We start from the raw sequence: 22,427 nt of genomic DNA on the forward strand, positions 1-22,427 counted from the left end.
TTTTCAACTTAGAAAAAATTAAAAGAAAAGTTTTTAAATTTACAGTTACAAAAACTTCAAAATCAAATTTTTTGTTTGAAATAACAGTTGACATTCACGCAAAGCAAGTTTTCTTATCAAAAGGTAATGTTAAGCCAACAACTTGCTGAAAAAGATTATGCAATTCTTGTACTGCAAAATGACATACTGATTTTACAGGAAGAGTTGGAGGAAATTCAGCAAGTAACACAAACCACCAAAAATGAAAAATGCTACTCAGCAGATATTAGGAGACTTATATATAACATGCTTGTGTGCCAAGTTACTACACAAAGTGTGCCATCTCTGCTCCGTAAAATTGGGGAACATACTGGCTATCGATTTAGTCAAATTCCACATCGTACAACTGTAGAAAAAATGATGCGCGAGCTTGGTGCGCTTTGAGACTTACAGGCTGCTGAGATTTTACAACAAAAGATCTGACACTTGGTTTTGATGCAATAACCCAGGAGGGTGTTCATGTAAATGCTGTACACTTGACAACCGAATCAGTATGTATGGTTGTAGCTATTGATAAAATTCCTGAAGGTACAGTTTATGACTATCAGAGTAATATTTCAAAGTCTATTGATAATCTTGCTAAGTTATATAGTGATTTCTATCAGCTCAAATATACTGACGTAAGAAGCACTATTATTAACAAATACAATGAGTGATAGAGTTGCAACAAACCATGCAATAATCACAAAGTTAAACCATGCTTGGCAGAAATCATTAAATGAACTAAAGTGTCACCTTCACCCCTTGGACACAATGACCAGCTCCTGTAAGTCTTCAGTTAAAGCATTAGAGACTTCAAGGGTTTTGTAGCGTTTATATATTGTTTACGTTCACACTTAATTATGATAAAAGGTTTTGAAAACAGGTTTTACGGAGTTTCCAAATCAGCTATGTTTATTAGTAAATTAGTGGAAACTTTGATTCTTAAATAAAATGCTGAACTTATAAAAAATATTTATATTTTCATAACAAATTATATATTATATTATATAATTATATATTATATATCAAATTATATATTATTATAGTACATAAACTTTTAAACCTTACTGTGGTTATACTCACTCTGGTTGTACAATGTCAAACCTTACCGTTGTTGTACAATGTCCAACATTACTGTGGTTGTACAATGTCAAGCTTTACTGTGGCTGTACTTACTGTGGTTATACAATGTCAAACCTCTCTGTTGTTGTACAGTATCAAACCTTACTGTGGTTGTGCAATGTCAAAATTTTAAGAAGCCACAATATTATACAAAACATAATTCACATCTCATATCCGATTTTCAGTTTTCATTATAATAGTAAGTTCAACGTTAGTTACAATAGTATTGTAGATTTAGCCAGTGCATAGCATTGAACATAATAACTATCGCAATGTTTTTGATCCATTATGAAACATCGTTTGATTTTTTGCATCAATCGTGCTAAGAGAGCTTTTCGATTTTGTAAAGCTGAGAGTGCTTTTAGTTTTTGTTTCGCTGAGAGAACTTTGTGTATTTCTTATTACAATTTTTTTCTTTCTATAGTCTTCTGAACTTCGAACAACACTTGTTATTTTTGGAATGCTTGGAAACAAACAATCATTTTTATAGTTTAAATTCGAAAAAGATTTTGGTGTTGATTTTGCTCTTTTATTTAAAAGAGTGACTTGTTCATTTATATTTTTTTCTTTTTGTTTTTCGATTAATCTTTTTGATATTCCTTCAGGTTCAGCAATAGAAAATCTTTTATTAGGTTCTGGTCTTTTGGGTAAATTGTTTTTAAGGTTTATTTCTAGCTTTAAAAACAACTCGCGATTTGCTTCCAGAGCTTCTTTTATATGACCTAAAAATATTATTAGGTAAAATTATTAATTTTTATAACATATAATTTAAGATTACTATTTTATTATATAATTTTTATTTTTTCTTTACAAAGAGCCTGCAATACAATTGTATTATATATTCATATTATAAGCCTTATGATGCACTGTAGGCTTATTAAGTCATATTTATATCATCATTATAAGTGAAATAATCATATTAAAAATATAATTATTTGACTTGTACCAAAAAAATATTTGAACATGTAGTTTAAAATAACGATAAATAGTACATTTTTGTTTATACTATTTATAGAATATATTATACTATGGTATTTAAAATAAAGACTAAATATATTAAAATTTATATCGGAAAAAATTTTTTATACTTTTGTTCGAATGATTCTTCCATGCACTTTTTGCAATATCTAATTGCTTTCTTTTTAACTCCAAAAGCGAGGCTTTGCTTTGTTTTTCTTCGTCAAACGTCTTTTTTTTGTTCATTGCTTCAATATAAATATTTTTCATTTTTTTTACTTCTTCATCTGAGTCAACTGAATCGGGAGTTAGTGGACGATGTCGAAGTGGTTTCCACGGCGTCATTATTCGCTCAATTTCCACATCACTTTCATTGTGTTTTATTTCGCCTTCAAACTGATTATCATTAGTTTCCGAAGGGCGTAAAAGCTTAACCTCCACTTCATCATCATTTTTATTTGAATAACTCAGTAACGTTTTGCTAAAGTTTTTAAGTATTTCTTCTTTTTCTTCGTTGAGTAATAACAGCTTTTCGTTTACATAAAGTTCAGAACCTTCAATATTTACTCCTTTTAATATAGCTTCATATTGCTCCAAATGCTGTTTATCTTGCTTTCTTTTGAGGTAAAAATCCCATGCAGCAGCACTATTTTCCTTTTTTTCTTCGTATAATTTTTCTGGAACAAAAAACTCAATTTTGGTGTTAATTTGCTTCTTATTTAATTGTGGATCGCTATTGGTTGTTACTTCGCTATCGCTTATATAATATGCAACAGCGCTCATGCTTGTTGAACGACCGGAATAGCACCTACTTGACACTCCCGATCGATTCGAACTTGCCGAGTTTAAACGTCCTGGAACATGAGGTTTTTGATTTAGAGTTTGATTAACTGAAGCAATCTCAAAAATATTACTTTCACTTTCGGCTGATACTGGTCGTTTATGGTAAACTTTGCGAGAAAATTGATTTTGAGTAGATTGAATATTCTTAGTTGATTCCGAAGATAAGTTAGTAAGGTTTACACCGTGAACAATCCACTGGTTTAAATAAAAATCACGATCGAATACAGGAATCTGTTTAACAATATCCTGTAAATTATTCTCGTTCTCAACATCACAATGTTCTAAAAAACTATTGAATTCGTTGTTGCTATGGTTTTCGTCATTGTACGATAAAAAGCCAGATTCAATACTTACTTTTCTATTTTTTTCTATAAGTTTTACTGCCGTATCAGGTTGTATTTCTTTTACATCGTTTTCATTGTTGTTATAATTTTTTTCGAGGTTATTTAATTCAAGTTTTGAACCTACTTGATTTTCTATAACGCACTTTAATCTTTGTTTCACTGGATTTATAACTGTAGGTAACAAACTTGTTTTTAAAGCCAATTTTACTTCTTGTTCAATAGGTGGAAGCTCTAGTTTGCTTTCTATTAAATCTGATTCATCAATTATATCTGGATCTAGTAACTCAACTGTTTTCTCCTCGTGTTTTTCATTTTCATAAAGTATATTGACATCTATTTCATCGTTGATAAATGATTGCTCTTCTTCGTAGTTGACTTTATTAAACAACAAACTTTTTCTCCTTTCCATTGTCTTTAACTTTACATTTTCCCTTTGCCATATGTCAAGCACACTTAATCTGACCTTTACGCGTCTAAATTTTTCTGCAACTTCACTTGTTTTTAATGTCACTGGTTCAACTTTTTCTCGATCATCTTGGTTCTCATATTCATCTACAATACAAACTTTATTTCCAACTAGGCTTTGGTTAAAGCTGTAATCTGAAGCAGATGCTTTATTTATCTCGTTAACTGGAAATATGATTTTATTGTTGTGGCGTTGTAAAATTTTATCTAAAAAATCTTTTCCATTAATTATATCATCAAGGATATTTTTCATAAACTTAAATCGACTTGATGTTTTTCTGGATTTTTTAGATTCGTATCTATTATTTGCTACCTTAACAGGAGCTTTTTGTTCACGTTGGAGTCGTCTTTTTCGTAAAAGTACATTTGCAAATCCATTTTTTTCAAAATCATATTTTGGTAAATGATATTGAAAGAAGATACTATTTAATTTTTGTTTGATTTTTTTCGTCGGGACTTTTAAGAAATGAAATGATTCCGCAAATGCATCTCGCACAAGGCACGCGCAAACATAATCCTCATAATGTAAAAATGATACGGCGTTATTGATTTCACCGGTGACAATAAGCTCTGAAATTTCATTTAAACGCTTGTTAATTATGCTTTTTTTTCTTAAATTTATTTCGTATTCCCAACGGTCAAATAAAATCTCAAGGTTAAATTTAACAGCTTCTGTTTTTTGTTTATTTTCTAGATCGTTAACTAATTTATAACATATCTCTTGTATTAAATACTTGGCAAAGTAAGGCACACGTTTTCGTTCTTTAGCTAATTCAATTTTGTCAATTGCTCTGAATGTCTGATTCAATATGACTTCTATGATAGTGCCAGTTGTTTTGTTTCTTACCCTGGTGTATGCCATTTTAGCTTTATAAGATGGGATATCGTTATCAGGCCCTGAATCTGTTTCTTCAATGCTGTTCTCGTTGTGCAAACGATTATAGATTAAATTTCTTTTCTTTCGAGAATAATAAAAGCGTAACTTTTTTTCTTTTATTTTTCCCGTTTGAATAATGGCTTTGGAGTTTTTTTCATGTTGAGGTTTTCCTTTAACTAAAATTTTTTTTTTTCTTTCACAGTGTTTTGGAAATTGTACATTTTCATACTTCTGCAAATTTATTTCGTAAACAAGAGGCGTTTGCGTAAACGGAAAAAAGTTCTGCAACAACTCGATATTTCTTTTATTATTAACGTCCAACGTATCTTTTTTAAAATTGTTTGCATGCCTTACATCGACATCTTTTTTTTTTCGTAAAGATTTTTTTCTCTTTTCTAATCTTGGCTTAACTGGTATTAGAGTGAACTTTGGATTTTCAGTTTCACAGGATTCGTTACTAATATCACTCTCACAAGTAGAGGAAGAAGCTGATGATAAATATCGCGTGTAAAAATCTTCTTCCTAAATAAGACAAAAGTCAAAACTATGAATCAAAATAAAACGACTCAAAGTGTCTAAAACCTAATATATACCTATAAAAATACAAGAAAAAAAAGAAACAAAAACTTTTTTTATAGTATTGTACTTTAACAGGGGTGGCCAGACTTTTTAGAAAACCGGCATAAAAATGTTAAAAAACAATTTTGCGGGCAAAAAATATTTATTTCTACAAAAATATATGTGATTGTTAGCTATTATATTCATTTGTATCAAAGCAATATAATTATATGTAGTGTTGAACCTGACCGTCTGAAACTAGTTTTTCAATGTCTGAGTTGATTTTTGAGGTATATAGAAGTATCAGATTATAAAAATGGTGTCAGTCAGAGTTGACCTATGCTTGCGTTTTATATAATTCATTGTAAAAATGTTTTTTCACAAACGTAGGTGGAGCCAAAATTTACAGAAAAATCTGAAATATCATTGAGCTCAGGAAAGTCACTTTTTTGAAACAAATTTCCAGAACGATTTCTAATCAGTTAGAAATAGGTGATATACACAGTTTGCTTTCAAATCATCAGACATTCAAATCAGTGGTTTTGAATTTCTGTGATTTCCAATTGCAATTTTGGTGTATAGTTGCAAATATCATTATCTAATATAGTGAATGGATTGATAAAGAACAAAATATTCTTAGTTTCAGTTTTAAAATCTGCAAAGCGAGTTTCAAATGCTTTTTAAAGTTTCAAAATGGCAGCTTTGTACTTTTGAAACGCAACACAGATAATCATACTTTCAATATAATAATTTTCAAATGTTGAAAATTGATAAAGATTTTTCAATGATAAATTGTCTGTAAGTAATTTTAACTTGGCCAAATTTCCCCAAATAGTTTTAACTTGGCCTTAACAGCATTAGCTTGGTTAAATTATGTTTAAATTATGTTATAATTAGGTTAAATAAAATGTTTTCACCTTGCAAGTTTGTGTTTAAGATATTTAGGTAATTTGTAATTTAGGTAAATATCCACTTAAAATGCAAGGTCACATAATCAGTCTTTGTTTTTAAAAAAGCCGCATTCTTATGGTAACTTGTTTTTTGGTTCCAAAAATTGTAACACTTCATTTTTAATTCAAAAAACTTGGTTTATGTTTTATTTGCCTTTTAATAACAGAACAATTTAATAAGAGTTCTCCGTGTTAATTTGTTTCATTTTAAAAAATGAACAAAATTCTCGTCTATGAAGTTCTCTTGCTCTTATTTTGTAAACAAATGTAAAGCAGTTTTAATGACATGGCCAAATTCCATATCTTTTGTGCACAGCGCTTTTTGGTGAATAATGCAATGGTATTTAAAACGTTTAATTTGCAAATATTTTTCACGAATAGAAACACACCCACTGTGTTTCCCAACCGTTTTCATTAAAAAGTCATAACGTGAGTCGTAACAAAACATTTTTTTGCTTTATCAAGAAAATTTTTGTTTCAATTCACGTGATGGCTGAGTTTTGTTGCTGTAAGGTCATATTAACCATAAAAATTCTTTCGAAACGGACAAACATTTCAATCAACAATAAAAACAAAGTATAAATAAAATACATAAAAACGTTGAAAACACATGTTTGGTCCAATAATTGTAAAAATATGTCCTTATAAGATATACTTATTGTGTATTAATAAACAAAATTTATGGATAAAAGAATACCATAGTGACAACTATACAAATTTAAGTTAACGATTTTGTCTGAAATATAAAAGCATATTAATTTTTTTCACTACTTACAAAATTGTTGTCGTACTCATCAATGTAATCCTCAAATATTTCAAATTCCTGATTTGCAAAATTGAATACTAATGGTTTATAAACTTTTTTGCGAGCCGAATCATCTTTTATATGCTCTTCATCTCCAGATTTTATAGATTCATACTCTGTGCTTTCTGAATCCTCACTATCTTTAGGAAGTTTTTTCCTAATTTTTGTTTTTTTAAAATAGTCCTCAGGTTCAAATGTCCAATCTTCAATATGTGGCAACTCAACTTCTTCTAAATATAAAATGAAAAAACAATTAGTAAAAAAAAATTCTTCAAATAAAGTTTCAAATCAAATGTATCTTTATTTCACAGAATAATGAAATGCAATCAGAGAAGCTCGTGATTAATTTTAAAAGGTTATCATGTGACTTTTTTCTTAAAACTTTGTTACATGTATCGATATGAAAAATACGACAAAAATTTGAAAAATTGCAATAACACCAACAGTTTCCAAGACTCCAAACTTTTTTGCTCATCAAAATTGGTAATTATCTGAGACTCTTTTACAATGGCATTAAAAGAAACCCCATCACCCCATGCAAAAAGTGTACATAGTTTATTTTATGTAGATGCACTTTCCTATACTATATATATATACTGTATAGTATTTTATCAACGAAATTTTATCAACGTTTGCGAGTAGACCTTTAGGATTTTTTCTTAATTTTAGATTAAATTTTTATGATATGTTTGTTTGAACATTTCTTTCAGGGTTAAAATATTCAATATAACTTTATCTTTTTTTTAAAAAAAAAAAAATGTTTCTCATATTAGTATAGATCGAATTAAGTTTCACTCTTGTAACTGTGACACTCAACAACACACTGAGTGTCGTATAAAATGATAACCTTTTTAAAAATGGTTATAATTCAATAATAAATACAAAATGATGACTAATCGAAAAATCATATTATTTTAACTAAGTTATAAAGTAAATATAAGACACACTTTAGGATTACATTAAATCATAAAATACATTTAAAAAATTCAGATATTCTTTAAAAAGAAATTTATTTATAACTAGTTTTTTAGTTTATTACTTATATTACATGCCCTATTTAAAAAATATTTTTCTAACTTTTTAAAAGAATTTTGAATTAAATAACTTTTTAAAATTAAATAACCTTTCTAAGCCAAATCTCTCAGTCGAGAAATTAAATAAGCCAAATCTCTCATTCGATGTATGTGTACTCCACGGCGCCTATCCCTACATAAGTCGATGGACGTATACTCTGCGTGTTAGTTATTAAATAATTTTGAAATGTCTTTGAGTAAAATATCTAGTTATTGTTATCGCATGCTAATAACATGTTCTAAATTTTATTTTAATTTAATCAAACTGTAAAGCAAACATAGACATTACCTTTGCAATTTATAATTGTTCATTTTTTAATTTGTCAATCAAACACCCCCTCCCCCTTTCACCATCACATTGTAGATAATTACGTGCGTGATTTAATTATAACTTTTCTCTGAACTACCTGCTGAATTAACTTGATTTAAGATTTCAGAGATAACCAACAATTTAAGAGATAATCAAAAATTTTAAAGACAATCAACAATTTAAGAAATAATCAACAATAGATAAGATAATCAACAATTTAAGAGATAACAAACAGTTTAAGAGATAACCAACAACTTTAACAGACGATCAATAACTTAAGAGATAATTAAAAGTTACAGAGATAATCAATAATTAAAGAGATAATCAACAATTTTAAGAAGCGATCGATAATTTAAGAGATAATCAAAAGTTATAGAGATAATCAACAATTAAAAAGATAATCAACAATTTAAAAGGCAATCAACAATTGAAGAGATAACCAACAATTTATAGGTAATAAACAATTTAAGAGATGATCAACAGTTTAGGAGATAATCAACAGTTTAGGGGATAATCAAAAATTTCAAGAAGTAATCAACAATATTAAAAAAGATAATCAACAATTAAAGAGTTACAGTTTAAGATAATCAGCAATTTGAGAGTTATTAACAATTGATTTTTTTGAATATTGTTTCCCAGGAAAAAAGTTATATAGAATTTCTATAAACTTTTGAAACATATGCTCTATAGAAATTCCATAGAACTCTATAAAATTTTTATAGAATGTCTAATAATTTCTATAGAAATTGCTATAAAACATTATTTTCTATAAAATAAAAAGTAGAAAAAAAAGTTTCATTGGAATTTCTATAGAAATTACCAGAGACTCTATAGAAATTTTATAGAATTCTATAGAATTTCTATAGACCATATGTTCCAAAAGTTTATAGAAATTCTATAAAACTTTTTTCCCTGGGTTTGAAGAGATTAAGTTTAGCGTTTTAAATACTACACTAGTGCAATCTTTTCTCCTAAGATCGAAAAAACTATCAAAGTATGTTAATTAATTTAAAACGTTAATTAAAATAAAATAACCAGTCCAAAAAAAAGTAAAATGAAAATGTCGACATTCGTTTTGATTAAGAGATACTGATGAAGCTACTGATTAGAAGATACTGATTAAGAGATACTGATGAAGGACATAACTTTGATAAATTCAATCTTTTTTCATTTGTAATCATTGAGTCAATAAAAATGCAATTAAAAGAAAGATTTTTTTTTCTAAAAAATATAACAATAAACTTTAATTTTCTGACTGGCAGAGCGTTTTTTTATTTGTAATTGTTGGTATACGAAAATCTCGAAATTTCTGCGCGGCGTTTTTCTTTATCTACTTTAAAATTGTGTTGCAAGAACGTCTTTTTTTTGTGGCATTGCTTTTAAGGATTATTTAACATTATAGATATTTTTTAAACAGTATAACAGTTTCTTTTTTCTAATTTTTTATTTAGTTTTTTAGTTTTTTTTTAAATTTATTTTTGTTCCATAGTATTCGTGATTACATAATAAAGATTCATTAGGATTTTATATTTATATACATATAAATATAAAAAATCGCAAACATAAATAATAAACAAACTTCTGTAATACGAACTGTAAGAAGAACGCGCCTGCCAAATTTTATTGAAAAATAATGCTGCAGATATCTTATTTTTGACGCTAAATAAGATTTTGACTATTCAGATTTTCTCACTTTTGACGTGGGCACTATGGGAGAGGTAATTTGAATTTTTTAAAACAATATGACAAAATAAAAACAGTATTACTTATAGTAAATAGAACTATAATAAATGCATTTAAATAAATAACATGTAAATAATGCCGTCATTTCAAGGAGAACGTAAAAGTTTAATACTAACTTATTTCAACTATTTAAACTTTGAAATGTTGTGTTGCTTCATTTGTTATTTTCACGAGTACATTAATTTAATTAGATATTAAAGTCAGGGTTAAACTAATCAGGAATGTTGGGGGAAGGAAGTTACCCCCCACATCCCGGGCCCCTGCCATGTCAAAAGGTTCTGGGCCCCACTATAAATCAAGATGGACAGGTAAAACACACAAAACTTCAAATTAATAAAACTATTTATTGTTTATATGCATCAATTTTGCAAAGAAAATACAATAAATATGAGAGTTATTTCTACGATTAAAATATGAAGTGTTGAATAAAATATAGAAAGACATCGTAAAGCAGCCTTATACTTTTATTTATTTATATATTTACAAGACTAAAAATTGATTTGTTTAAAAAAAAAACATTAAATTTTGTGCTTTTATTGAGTCATGCGCATATATTAAGCCCAGGGCCTTGGAGAGGATAAAAATGTGCGGGTGCAAAATTATTTTTGGGCTCCCAAAGACGATTATTTTATTAAGAAAAAAATAAAAGAACGTAATAATAACTATAATAATAAGCACTTTCAATAAGCCAGTGATTCCCAACCATAAGAAGCTAGTGCTTCCCAAACATAAGAAGCCAGTGCTTCCCAACCATAAGAAGCCAGTGCTTCCCAACCATAAAAAGTCAATGCTTCCCAACTATAAGAAGCCAGTGCTTCCCAACCATAAGAAGCCAGTGCTTCCCAATCAGAGAGGCTCAGAAATATTTAATGGGGCTGGAAATTTTTTTATTTTAAAATAATATTTCATAGTAAATCAATAGTGTTGATCTCCACCTTTTGAAAAAATTGAGTTATTGATTATGTCATGTACTTGAAAATAATGTTTTTCTACTATATTAAAACATAAGTTATAATCAAAAAAAGTTTCGGAGAAAACATTAGTAATAAAAATCTTTTTATTAGCCGTCTCCTAAAGTTTTTATTTTTTTAAATCGTTTTATCTCAAAACTCGAAAATGTGGAGGTAAAACAAGAAAATTATAACCTCGCAAATTGGAGTTTTGCTTTAAATACGGTAAAATGTTTTAATCTAAAAAATTTCTCATTTTTCACGAAAAAAAAATAATTTGGAAATTTTTAATATATATAATTTAAAAAGATTTGTAGTATAATAAAATAAAATATATAACATTATATTATAAAACTAAAATCTTTGATTTTCAATTTTGGCTTAATGTTCTTTAAACAATAAAATACAAATCGGTTACTATAACCGTAAATCCATTTTAGCATGACAATAATGTGCAGAATTTAAAGTGGTTCGACGCTGCAATATAGAATTACTAGTTTTTTTCAAAGCTTGCATATAGATTTATTTTTTTAAACGTGTCAAATAAATTGATGAATGGGGTCCATGCTAGAAATTTCTAATTTAGATTTTTTTTGTTATAATTTATAGAAATTATAACAAAAAAAACTGTGATTAAGGGTTTAAATTATTTTTGCTAAATTTTTGGCTACCATAAGGGCCTCATCTATGTATCCCCAGGCTCCCCAGTGCCAGTTTGACCCTGACAATAATCCTAGTAACTAAGTAACATTTAGCTTCATCTCAAATTAATTTTAAAGTTTTGTTATTATACGAATATACTTCAAAATTCAAAATATATTTATATTATATATAATATAAGAATATTTTTAGTTTTGTTATACTATATTAATATACTTTTTTGTTATATTATATTATTATACTATCTGAGTTTTATTATACTATAGTATAATAAATAGTTGTTTATGGTTTTACTTGACAACAACAAAGCAAACAGCATTAGTGAATCTATTATAAATAGGTTTTTATGAAAGATAATGAATAAAGTATCTTTTTTGTTTTGCAAATATGCAACAACTTTTTTTAGTAAGAAAAATGTTTTAAGTTTACCATTTCTCTTATTTCATCGTTTAGATAAAAATTCTCATTAGTGACTAATTTTCCGTTTCTAGTTATTTTAGAAATTATTAGCTAATTTTTTTAACTCCTAATATTCTAAAAAAAAGGTAGAAATAACCTTGAGGGTTTATCATATATCCTACCTTTAAGCGTATATCACATACTCTACATTTTAAGGTAGAAAATTATACATTTACGGTAAAACATTATACCCTTAAGGTAGCAAAATATACCATATGTGACTATTTTTGGTATACTTTTTTACCTTAAAGATTAATGGATTTTTATCGGGGAAAAAAAAGGTATTTCAACTACACTATAAAACATGACAAAAAAAAATTTCTTCTAAAAACAAAACCAAAAGCGCAGACTTAGGTGTAACAGTTTCATCCGATATAAAATGTAACCTTCCGGTCTAAGCTGCTACATGTAAAGCAAAAAGAATCTTATCAGAAAGCACAAAAAAAATTGCTTTTCTTATCTTAACACTGAAAGCAGAAATACAGATTTCTGATTAGATCATTAAATTACCAATGACCTAAAAAATTTTTAAAGACGAGTGACAAAATTAGCACCTGAACGAAAACATATAAGTTCCCAGCGGGCACAGAATGTCCACTGGACGTCTTGAGAACCTCCTACGGACTTGTGACGTCGTATAGACGTCTCGCGGACATATGTGTTTACTGGGTTATACTGGGTTATACTGTTGACAAAGTTGGGACAAACCTGGAAACGAGACATATAAGAGCTAATTTCATTAAATTGTACAAGATAACAACTAGGGAAATATATTATGGTGTAACGAAATTTGTAAAACTTCTTTCCAAAGTCGAAGAGGTCATTTACTAAAATTTGAAAGGGAATTTGGAAAAAATAATTCTGAGACAACTTTTCTACAAACGAAAAGATACCTCATTGGAATGCATTACTAGGAAAAATAGTATCTGCAAAGACGATAAATTCTTTTAAAGCTAGACTAGATAAATATTTTTTAACGGCTGTTAAAGTATAAATTTTAAACTTTATGCTATGCGACGATAGTCGTTGCAGCAGTTTATATTACTATTAATATTAGTATCAAAGGTATAACTTTCTACCTTATAGGGGCAGAATATGTGATTTACCCTAAAGATTGAAATTTATAATTTTGCTAAATGTGTATCATGTCTCATCTTCCTAACACATCAGTGATTTGTCTTTGAATAGTAAATACTCACGTTACACTGATGAAAATGTAAAAAGCAACATTAACCTCAAGGGAAAAACAACTAAAAAATCACAGTGGGTACGGTAAGTTTTTAAAACGTATTTTGGAAGTTTTTATTATGTTTAAACCTAATAAAAACGTCCGCAGAGCATTATAAAACGTACCGTACCCACTGGGATGGACCACTGGGATGGGTTAACTTAAATATCTACTCAGTTAACTAACGTTTCCAGAGAACACCAAAACAAAATTGCATTAGTGGAAAACAAAATTAAACAGCATGTCATATAAATTAAAAATTTTCAAGGAAAGCGTTAAAAAAATGGAAATTAAATGTAAATGCGTTTAGAGAATTTAAAGACAAAAGAAAACTTGCAAGCATATTAATACGGTTGGATCAACTGCAACTTTAAAGCTATAAAAAAACACATTAGAAAATAAACACAAAACGAAGGTACAGAAAATAATTATCAAATATAAAGCTAGTGTTACAGTTAATAAAAAAGTTGTTGCTTGGAAACTTGGAGAATTATATGTTACAGGTGGAGAAAGCAAAGTTTTCATACATAATGAGATTTAAAAGACTTATCTGTTTAACATGCGATTGACAATTCATAACATGTAGTTAAATGATGTCCAAACAATTAGCATTTCATTTGTAATAAGGGAAATTGGGAAGTAAACGGTTGATGCTTTCACTAATATTTCCAATAATTTAAATACAAACGATCCGAAATCTGTTAAGAGACAAAACTTTTGTTTGAAAGTTAAGAAGCTGTTTTATTAATACATCATAAAGTAAACGAAATCAGTGTTTAAAAAAGTTCAATGATAAAGTTTGTTCACAAACTTGGAGTTGATAAAAGATTAGGAGTTAAGCTCTATCATTAAATCAACAGATGATTTTTATATGTTGATTTAATGAAAATCTATTTTCTTTATCAACAGAATTTGATCTGGTATTTTCTTTATTAAAAGCTTGATTCTCAAGTTTTAATTCTGGTCTTGCTTTTGTATATACTTTTTTAAACAACATTATAAGGAAAAAAACTCCTGACAAACAGGAAAAAAATTGAAATAAGTTTCAATTAATGAAAAAAAAGTTATGGAAAATACGCCGTCCTGTTTTTTTTTAAGATTATATTAAACTAAATGAAAACGGTAGCAAAATTTAAAGTTATTAAACCAGATAAGTATAAATAAATTACAATCCGATATTAATAATATTATCAAACAGTCTTCATAATTGTAAATGAAATTCAATTAAGTAAAATGTAAAATATATCCACTTTGGTTTAATGTGTAACCCAGTGGGCCTAAGTTTAATGTATAACTCCAGCGGACGTCTGTACAACATCTTATGACGTCACAAGCTGTACAACATCCGTAAGACGTCCAACAAACACTCTTCGTCCGTTGGGACTGTACTTGTGTATACATATACACAATTACACTGCCTCGTAAACTAATTATATGTAACAAATACAACATAATATACTGACGGTTTAAAATATGAAACAGGTTTAAAAAAACCCATATTAATATAGTGAAATAAGAAAATTAATTTAAATTTAAAAATTAAAAATGTTTTGAAAATGGGCCACGATAACGATAACGGTGTATGTTCGCCCTGGCGATATGACCTAAGAAAACATAAATGTATCGATAACCTTATACGACCTTTCTTAATGGATTAACTAAATATATTATTTTTTCAATATTGTGTGTATATTTTTTTATTTTCAATTATATTTTTCAATATTATTTGCATATCTCTTCTTTTTCTTACGGTCATTTATTAAATATGTATACTAAACAACTTTTCCGTAAACACGGTTGCATTTTTACCACGGCTTAAAAAAATGCATTTTGCACAACTCTAATACTCGCATACAACACAAATACTCGCATTAAATACAAAATAGAAGTATTGAAAATCTTAAGGAAGTTGGAAGAAAATTTAAACGAAGAGAGTTACAACAATAATGAGTGAAACAACACCAAAGACGAATTATTAATGAGTTCTTACTTTATATTTTTATTTTATGTAAATATAGTCGAAAAATATCTGAAATTATTGTCATTTCAAAACTTGATAATTTAAAAAAATATTAGGAAAGTTTACCATTATTTATAGCTTCATCTGCAGATTTTATGTTTTCCATTTCTTCGTCTGTTTTTATATCATCCAGAGAAGAAAGCAGATCTTGGCTGAAATTTTCTTCATCTGATTCTTGTTTTCTTCTTTGCAATTCTCTTAAGCCTTCTGAATCTATTTCTGCTTCGGTAGCTACAAATATTTATTATATATCACAGCAATGTTTCATCTTACACAACAATATTAAATGTCTTACAACAGTATCGCGTGTTACATGTTGTGCAACTATTTTGTTGTACCACTGTTGCTTTTACGAATTTATATCAAAAAAATTCTATTTCTAAAAAAAATTGATTGCCAAGTAATGCAATAACCATAAAATAAAAATGTTTAAAACATAATTACCAGAAGATTCTGATAAGTCTTGCTCAACTGGAGACTCATTTTCTTCTGATTCTTGTTCGTCTTCACTTCTTTCATTTACTATAAAATGATTATAGAAAACTAATTGAATAAAGATTTTTTTCTTTGAAAATGTCTTCATATCTGTCAATCATCTTGTAAATCGCTTATTGAAAAGGTGAATTATGGTAAAGTTATAATTGACTGTTAATGAATATTCGATTGACAGATACAAGATTTTTCTGATTTTAATTTCATCTAAATATTATTCTAAACAAACATACCAGACATTTCTGCATAAATCCTAGCAAGATCGGGATCACTAACAACCAAAGGAGACGAATCTTTTCTTCTTTTACTTGGCTCATAAGTTATCTCCTCTTCCTCATCACTGACCTCTGGCTAACAAAATACATATATCATGCAATACTACTCCATAATACATATATCATACAATACTATTCCATAATAGAGAGCTTTATTTTAAAATATGAATTGGAGAGCGAACTTAATAGTTCATAAAATATTTTAATTATACCCATATTAAAAATATAAACTTAAAAAAATCATAAATAAAATTAAGTTAAGGACCAAGAATGTCTTATTTTGAATCTTGCTTAGTTTTATCTTGCTTTGATGTTATTTTATTGAAAAAAAATAATTTGAGATAAACTACCTATTGATATTGAAGACCTGAGTTATATATACTTACTCACGCAATAGTTGCGTGTGCGTAACAGCATTGCATGAGCAAGAAGTGAAGAGATTTTTAACTTTTTGAAACAGATTAGTTGAAGTTCCTTTTATATTTTATTTAATAAATACTTTTACCTTTCCTGCGATTAATTTTCTTAGTAACTTTGAAATATCTTTTAAAGAACTTGAGGTTCAAATGATATCATTAAAAACATCCTTTTTTAAATATTTTTTTCTTGATCAAATCAAGATAGCTAGAGTAATCCCAATATTTAAAGAAAATATATTTAAAGAAAATATATTTAAAAAAAATATATTTAAAGAAAATGTATTTAAAGAAAATATATTTAAAGAAAATATATTTAAAGAAAATATATTTCAAGAATATATATCTAAAGAATATATATTTAAAGAAAATATATTTAAAGAAAATATATTTAAAGAAAATATATTTAAAGAAAATATATTTAAAGAAAATATATTTAAAGAAAATATATTTAAAGAAAATATATTTAAAGAATATATATTTAAAGAATATATATTTAAAGAAAATATATTTAAAGAAAAAAAACTAGCAAATCTTAACCATTATCTCTCGATATTAATTCTCTCCGCTTTTTTAAAAAACCTCAAAAAGTACTTAATTTCACAGAATATATAACTACTTATTTATAAAAAAAAAATCTATAACAACAGCCAATATAAATTCAAAAGAAATAGTTCTGCTGAACACGCATTATTTTTTTCATTATAATTATTTATTTTTAAATGATATGTTTTTAAAAAAAAAGTTTTACAGTTTAGATCCGTACTAAAATAATCCTAGAAACTTTTTTCTTGGTAATTTATAATTATGTTATTGGTTCATTCTTAGAGATTACTGATTTTTATTGTCTATCCCCACGTCTATCTCACTCCCCCCCCCCCCTATAGCGTGACGTAATTTATGGACCACCCTAAGGAGAAATTTTTAGGGGTCGTGCATAAATTACGTCACGTTTTAGGTAGGAGGGGGAGGGTTGACGGTTTTGTGACGATTTGTTTTTTTTTTTTATTAATTTAAATCTAGAGAAGACTTTCTTTTAATTAAAAGAGTATCTGATCAAACCAAAACCCTCAGTTGATGTATTTAAATGTTAATTGTAAAATCAACTACGCTTAAATATTACTTAATTGATATTAAATATTACTTAGTTCTCCGTTAACGGAGTAGCTATAGGCTGTTAACGGACTGTTACAGCCTATGCGCAATGCACGTTCTGCACTTTGTCTTTATATGGTAAAAACTTTATTTAGTTGGTGCACAAAAATGTGCAGCAATAAAAAAACAACCTTTGTGCACTAATTAAAAAAAATAATTACGATCCGGAGAGACGAACCTGGAACCCTCGGTTTACTAGACTCGTCCACGCTAACGCTAATGTTTATAGAAAATCGTAGTTATAAAATAACATTTTTGCGTATATAATATATTATTATGTATTATTATGTTTTATATATTATATATAAAATATTTTGCATGCATTATATATTGGAAGAATAGTTTTTTAAAGTTGGTATCATGTTTAGGATAGCGATATTAATTTATACAATTTTACACGAAACTATTGGAGTGAAAAAAAACATTAAACAGACTGAAACGTACTAATTAAAAAACTCAAAAAGGCTCAGAAAATTATAGACATTATATTTAAAATGGTTTTGTATTTTGGAAAATTTTGAACTTCCTCCCCCCCCCCCCTCTCTTAAGAAGACAAAAAAATTTTTTAGGTGGGAGTACAAAATTGTTGCGTAACATTAAGGGAGGTCAATAAAGTGTTACGGATGCGTTACGAGAGAGGAAGGGGGGGGGGAGGGGTCAAAAAATATCAAAACGTAATTTATGGACAACCCCCTAACACCCGGCAATAAATTACAAGTAAAATAAATTATGATAAAATAGTCACCAATTAAATAAAAATCAGCTAAAACATGGCTCTCGCATTAAAATATTTAATAATAAAATATTTATAAATTTATTATAAATAGTAAAATATTTGTTTACATTTTTTTTAAATGTATCAATAAGGCGGAATTAAGCTGTTATTGTGATTATTTCAACAGCTAAAATTTGGGTTTAAAAGTTTGAACATTATGGCTATTGACAGTTTTGAAAGTGGCTAAAGGAGTATTTGAAGATTATTCATGGCTAAGGAAACAAAATGATACAACTTTCTTTGATCTCACAGAGTTGGAACCCTAAATTAAAGGTCTTAACCTACACTCTTAAAAATGGCAGAAATTTTTACCTAAGGCTAGGATATGCATTTTAGGGTATAATTTTTATCTTTCTAAGATAGAAAATTACACTTCATATAACCATTTTTTATTCAATTTTCTACCTTTTGCGTATAACTTTCTACAATTTAGAAAATTATACCTTACTAAGTATAATCACATATCCTATCCTAAGGTAAAAATTTCTGACTTAGAAGGGTTGAATTTCTACCTAATTGACATAAAACAATTTTTCCGTCACAGGTAACTGTAATTTAAAGAGCAAGTAAAATAGGGCAATCTAGAAATAAAACATCGCTTTGTGAAGCCAGCAAAAAATTAATCTATAATAAATGAAAAATTGTTAGAATACTTATGAGAAACTTTATTAAAATATGATTGAAATTTTACTGGAGATGATCCGCAATTTACTTTAGATATAAATATTATCACTTGGTGAATATTAAGTTTATAAATTTTTAGGACTCTGAGATAACGAAAAAGAGATTTGCAATTTGCGCTTCTTTTCGTCCCATATATTATCCAGAGAGCATGTTTTTCATTACTATAGTTTTTTGTTAGTTTTGTGTTATAAGTACTACCTCAGGTTACAATAAGTACTACCTCAGGTTACAATAAGTACTACCTTGTGTTATAGTAAGTACCACCTCATGTTACAATAAGTACTTCCTCAGGTTACAAATAGTACCTCAGGTAATGTTGCAATAACAAATATAGCTGTGTATAAACGAAAAACATTTTTCAACGATATTCTATTTATAGCTCATTGAAATTTTTATAATTTTTGTTACTAATTTTGTTTTAATAAGTTTTACATTTCAAATATTTTTCATAGAAATTTTGTTTTTTTCTTTAAGATTTTAGTATTCCTTTGGTCATCCATGGAGATAGAAATAGATCAGATATTATTAATTTTGTTTTAGTAGAAAATGCCTTATCATATATTTTACAAAATTGGTTCAGGAATAAATCATTAACACTATTTACCTCTTACGACTGTCATATAAGATTCGAATCAATATAATCATTTAATAAAGTTGTAAATTGGCATATAGAACTTTCATTGGTTTATCTCATGAATACTGTAGTTTTAAGTGGAGAATTACTACGAGTTATCAGTTATTAGGTATATTGGAAAATGATCAGTTAAATCAGTCTTTATCATACCTGTCTAAAAACGGCTTTTATGAAAGTTATTATTTACTACATTATTTAGTAATGTCAATGAGCATTTAGGTACTCTTGATGCTTTGTTAATAGTTGACATAAGGTTATATTCGAGAAGAGTATGAATAAAAGATTTCACTTCTCTATTTAAAGCATGATTGAGCAAGTCAATTTTTATTAGTCTTATTAGCTGCGGATGCTCTGAACATTAATCGCTAACTCAAAACAAAGATTTAAAGATTTGTATTTTTTTCCATTTACTAAAATTTACTAAAATAAAACAATAATATAAAGAATAAGTATGCGTATGGATGTATAAGTATCTGCAAATATATTTATCCTTGCTAATTTTGGAGGTGAATTATCCTGTAGCAGTGGTATGTCGTTTTTGTCAGCAGAAGTGTAAATGCACTAACGTTGGTAACTTGGCTTCACGCACAGCAACACTGTTGTTTGGCTCTTTACTTTCCTGTTTTTTAAGTGCTCCAAGAAGAATTATTGGTTTTATCACAAAGCACCCAAGAGGAGGAGCATTTAGCAAGAAAATTCACGCCTCTTTCCTTACTAATATCGTTTATTCAGCTAGAGCCGGCGTCAACAATCTGGAAGTTTACTTGGAAGTACCCCAGTACAATCATATTTTATAATTCGACAAATTCAGACTTATGGTTGATATGATTGATGCAAACACCATAACAGAAAAAAATTCCATTAAAAAAAAATTCCAATAGCTTCAACGGGTTTTTCTCTGAGAAGTCTGATGGTCTTTTTCAAGTGTTCTTATTTTTATTCTATTTAAACGATATCTTCATTTGTATTTTTTTTTAAAATTAGTGTCTGCATATTAAATATTATAATCAAGAACAAAAAAAAGTTTTTTTCATATTTTGTCTTAGGTGCCTCAAGAAGACCTAACGGTCTTTAGTGAGCTAAACTCGTCTTTGCGGGCTTTGGTAAAATGGCTTCTATATGGCAACTAGCCGGAGGAGGATAAACCACAATACCATTACATATACGTATATAAATGCATATATATGCGTGTTACGTTAATTATGTCAAATGGTATAAGTAATAGCAGCTCCTATTGAGTTAACTTGATATTGAACATAAATTTCCCATTTGAACATCTGGTGCAATATCAGTCCGCTTTCTCTACGCTATCTTTCTTTCTCGACTTCTTCTGACTTTCACACTATTTCACTTACTCTTGGTCTGTGAAGCAGGTTATGATGCACTTTAGTGAGCTAAACTTGTCTTCCCAGGTCTTGGTATTTAGCCTCTATATAGCAATTAGCCGGAGAAGGATAAACCACAATACCGATTGTATATGCGTATAAATATATAATATATAATGTGTATATAAATGTATAATTAATTAAAAAACAAAAAACTTGTTTCCGATAAAAGTTAAATATAACGTTGTGAAAACGTAAAATATAACGTTAAATCAACTTAAAATACAAAGTTTTGTCAACGTAAAATACAACGTTGAATCAACGTAAAATATTTTTCAATGCCAACTTCAAATATAACGATTGGAAAAAAAGAAAAGGTTTAGATACAAATGATTGTTTTGCTTATGCAAAGTCACTGCAACATCATCCTTATTTACAAAAATAATTAATAAACAAAAAATAAAAATAATTATTGAATAACCATTTTTTGCATACTAATTTTAGATAATCTAGTATTTCATATCTTAAAGCTTTATTTATGGACTAAAAAAGTTTTGGTTTTTCTCAAGAATAGAATTACCATATATATAATACATAATGTACAGTATAAAATTGGTTAATAATAATTACCTCGCCATCTGAAGCTACAACAGGAAGCTCAAACTCCTCTTCTGTTCCACTATCATTAGACTTTTTTGACTCCATTTTTCTTACGTTTTTTTTAGTTATATAACTCTCTTTGAATCTTCCTTAAACCTAAGATATATTATTATTCTGAAAATAATTTTATATTAAATAACAAATCTTGATTTTTATATCATTTTTACGCTTACTATATCAATGAATCAAAAAAGAAGAGAAGAGGGTAAAAAAATTGTAGTTCAAATCAAAATCAAAACTTAACGCAAAAAATTTTATTGAAAATGTTTTATTGAAAACTAACTTGCTACAAATTAATAAAATTCATATTTAGAAATTTATTTTAGATATGTTTGTATATATATATATATATATATATATATATATATATATATATATATATATATATATATATATATATATATATATATATATATATATATATATATATATATGTATATATATATATATATATATGTATATATATATATATATATATATATATATATATATATATATATATATATATATATATATATATATATAGCAAAACATATATATTTGTGAGCAAAACAGATATATTATACTATATCGAAATAAAAGTGAAGTAAAATAAGAAATAAAAGTAGATCAATAAAAATAAATCA

At 27.5% G+C, this 22,427-nt stretch overlaps 1 protein-coding gene across 1 annotated transcript; it reads right to left on the reverse strand.

The window, feature by feature from the left end:
- Window positions 1-1,274: 1,274 nt before the first annotated feature.
- On the reverse strand, window positions 1,275-21,917 carry LOC101240025 (uncharacterized). Its single transcript, XM_065792104.1, has 7 exons — window positions 21,772-21,917; window positions 16,111-16,228; window positions 15,830-15,907; window positions 15,452-15,616; window positions 6,913-7,172; window positions 2,232-5,151; window positions 1,275-1,865 (listed from the first exon to the last, which is right to left on the reverse strand). The coding sequence occupies exons 1-7, from the start codon at window positions 21,844-21,846 to the stop codon at window positions 1,408-1,410; spliced, it is 4,074 nt and encodes a 1,357-aa protein (XP_065648176.1). The 5' UTR covers window positions 21,847-21,917; the 3' UTR covers window positions 1,275-1,407.
- Between the last annotated feature and the right edge of the window lie 510 nt (window positions 21,918-22,427).

Source organism: Hydra vulgaris, chromosome 03, assembly GCF_038396675.1.
Source record: "Hydra vulgaris chromosome 03, alternate assembly HydraT2T_AEP".
NCBI lineage: Eukaryota > Metazoa > Cnidaria > Hydrozoa > Anthoathecata > Hydridae > Hydra > Hydra vulgaris.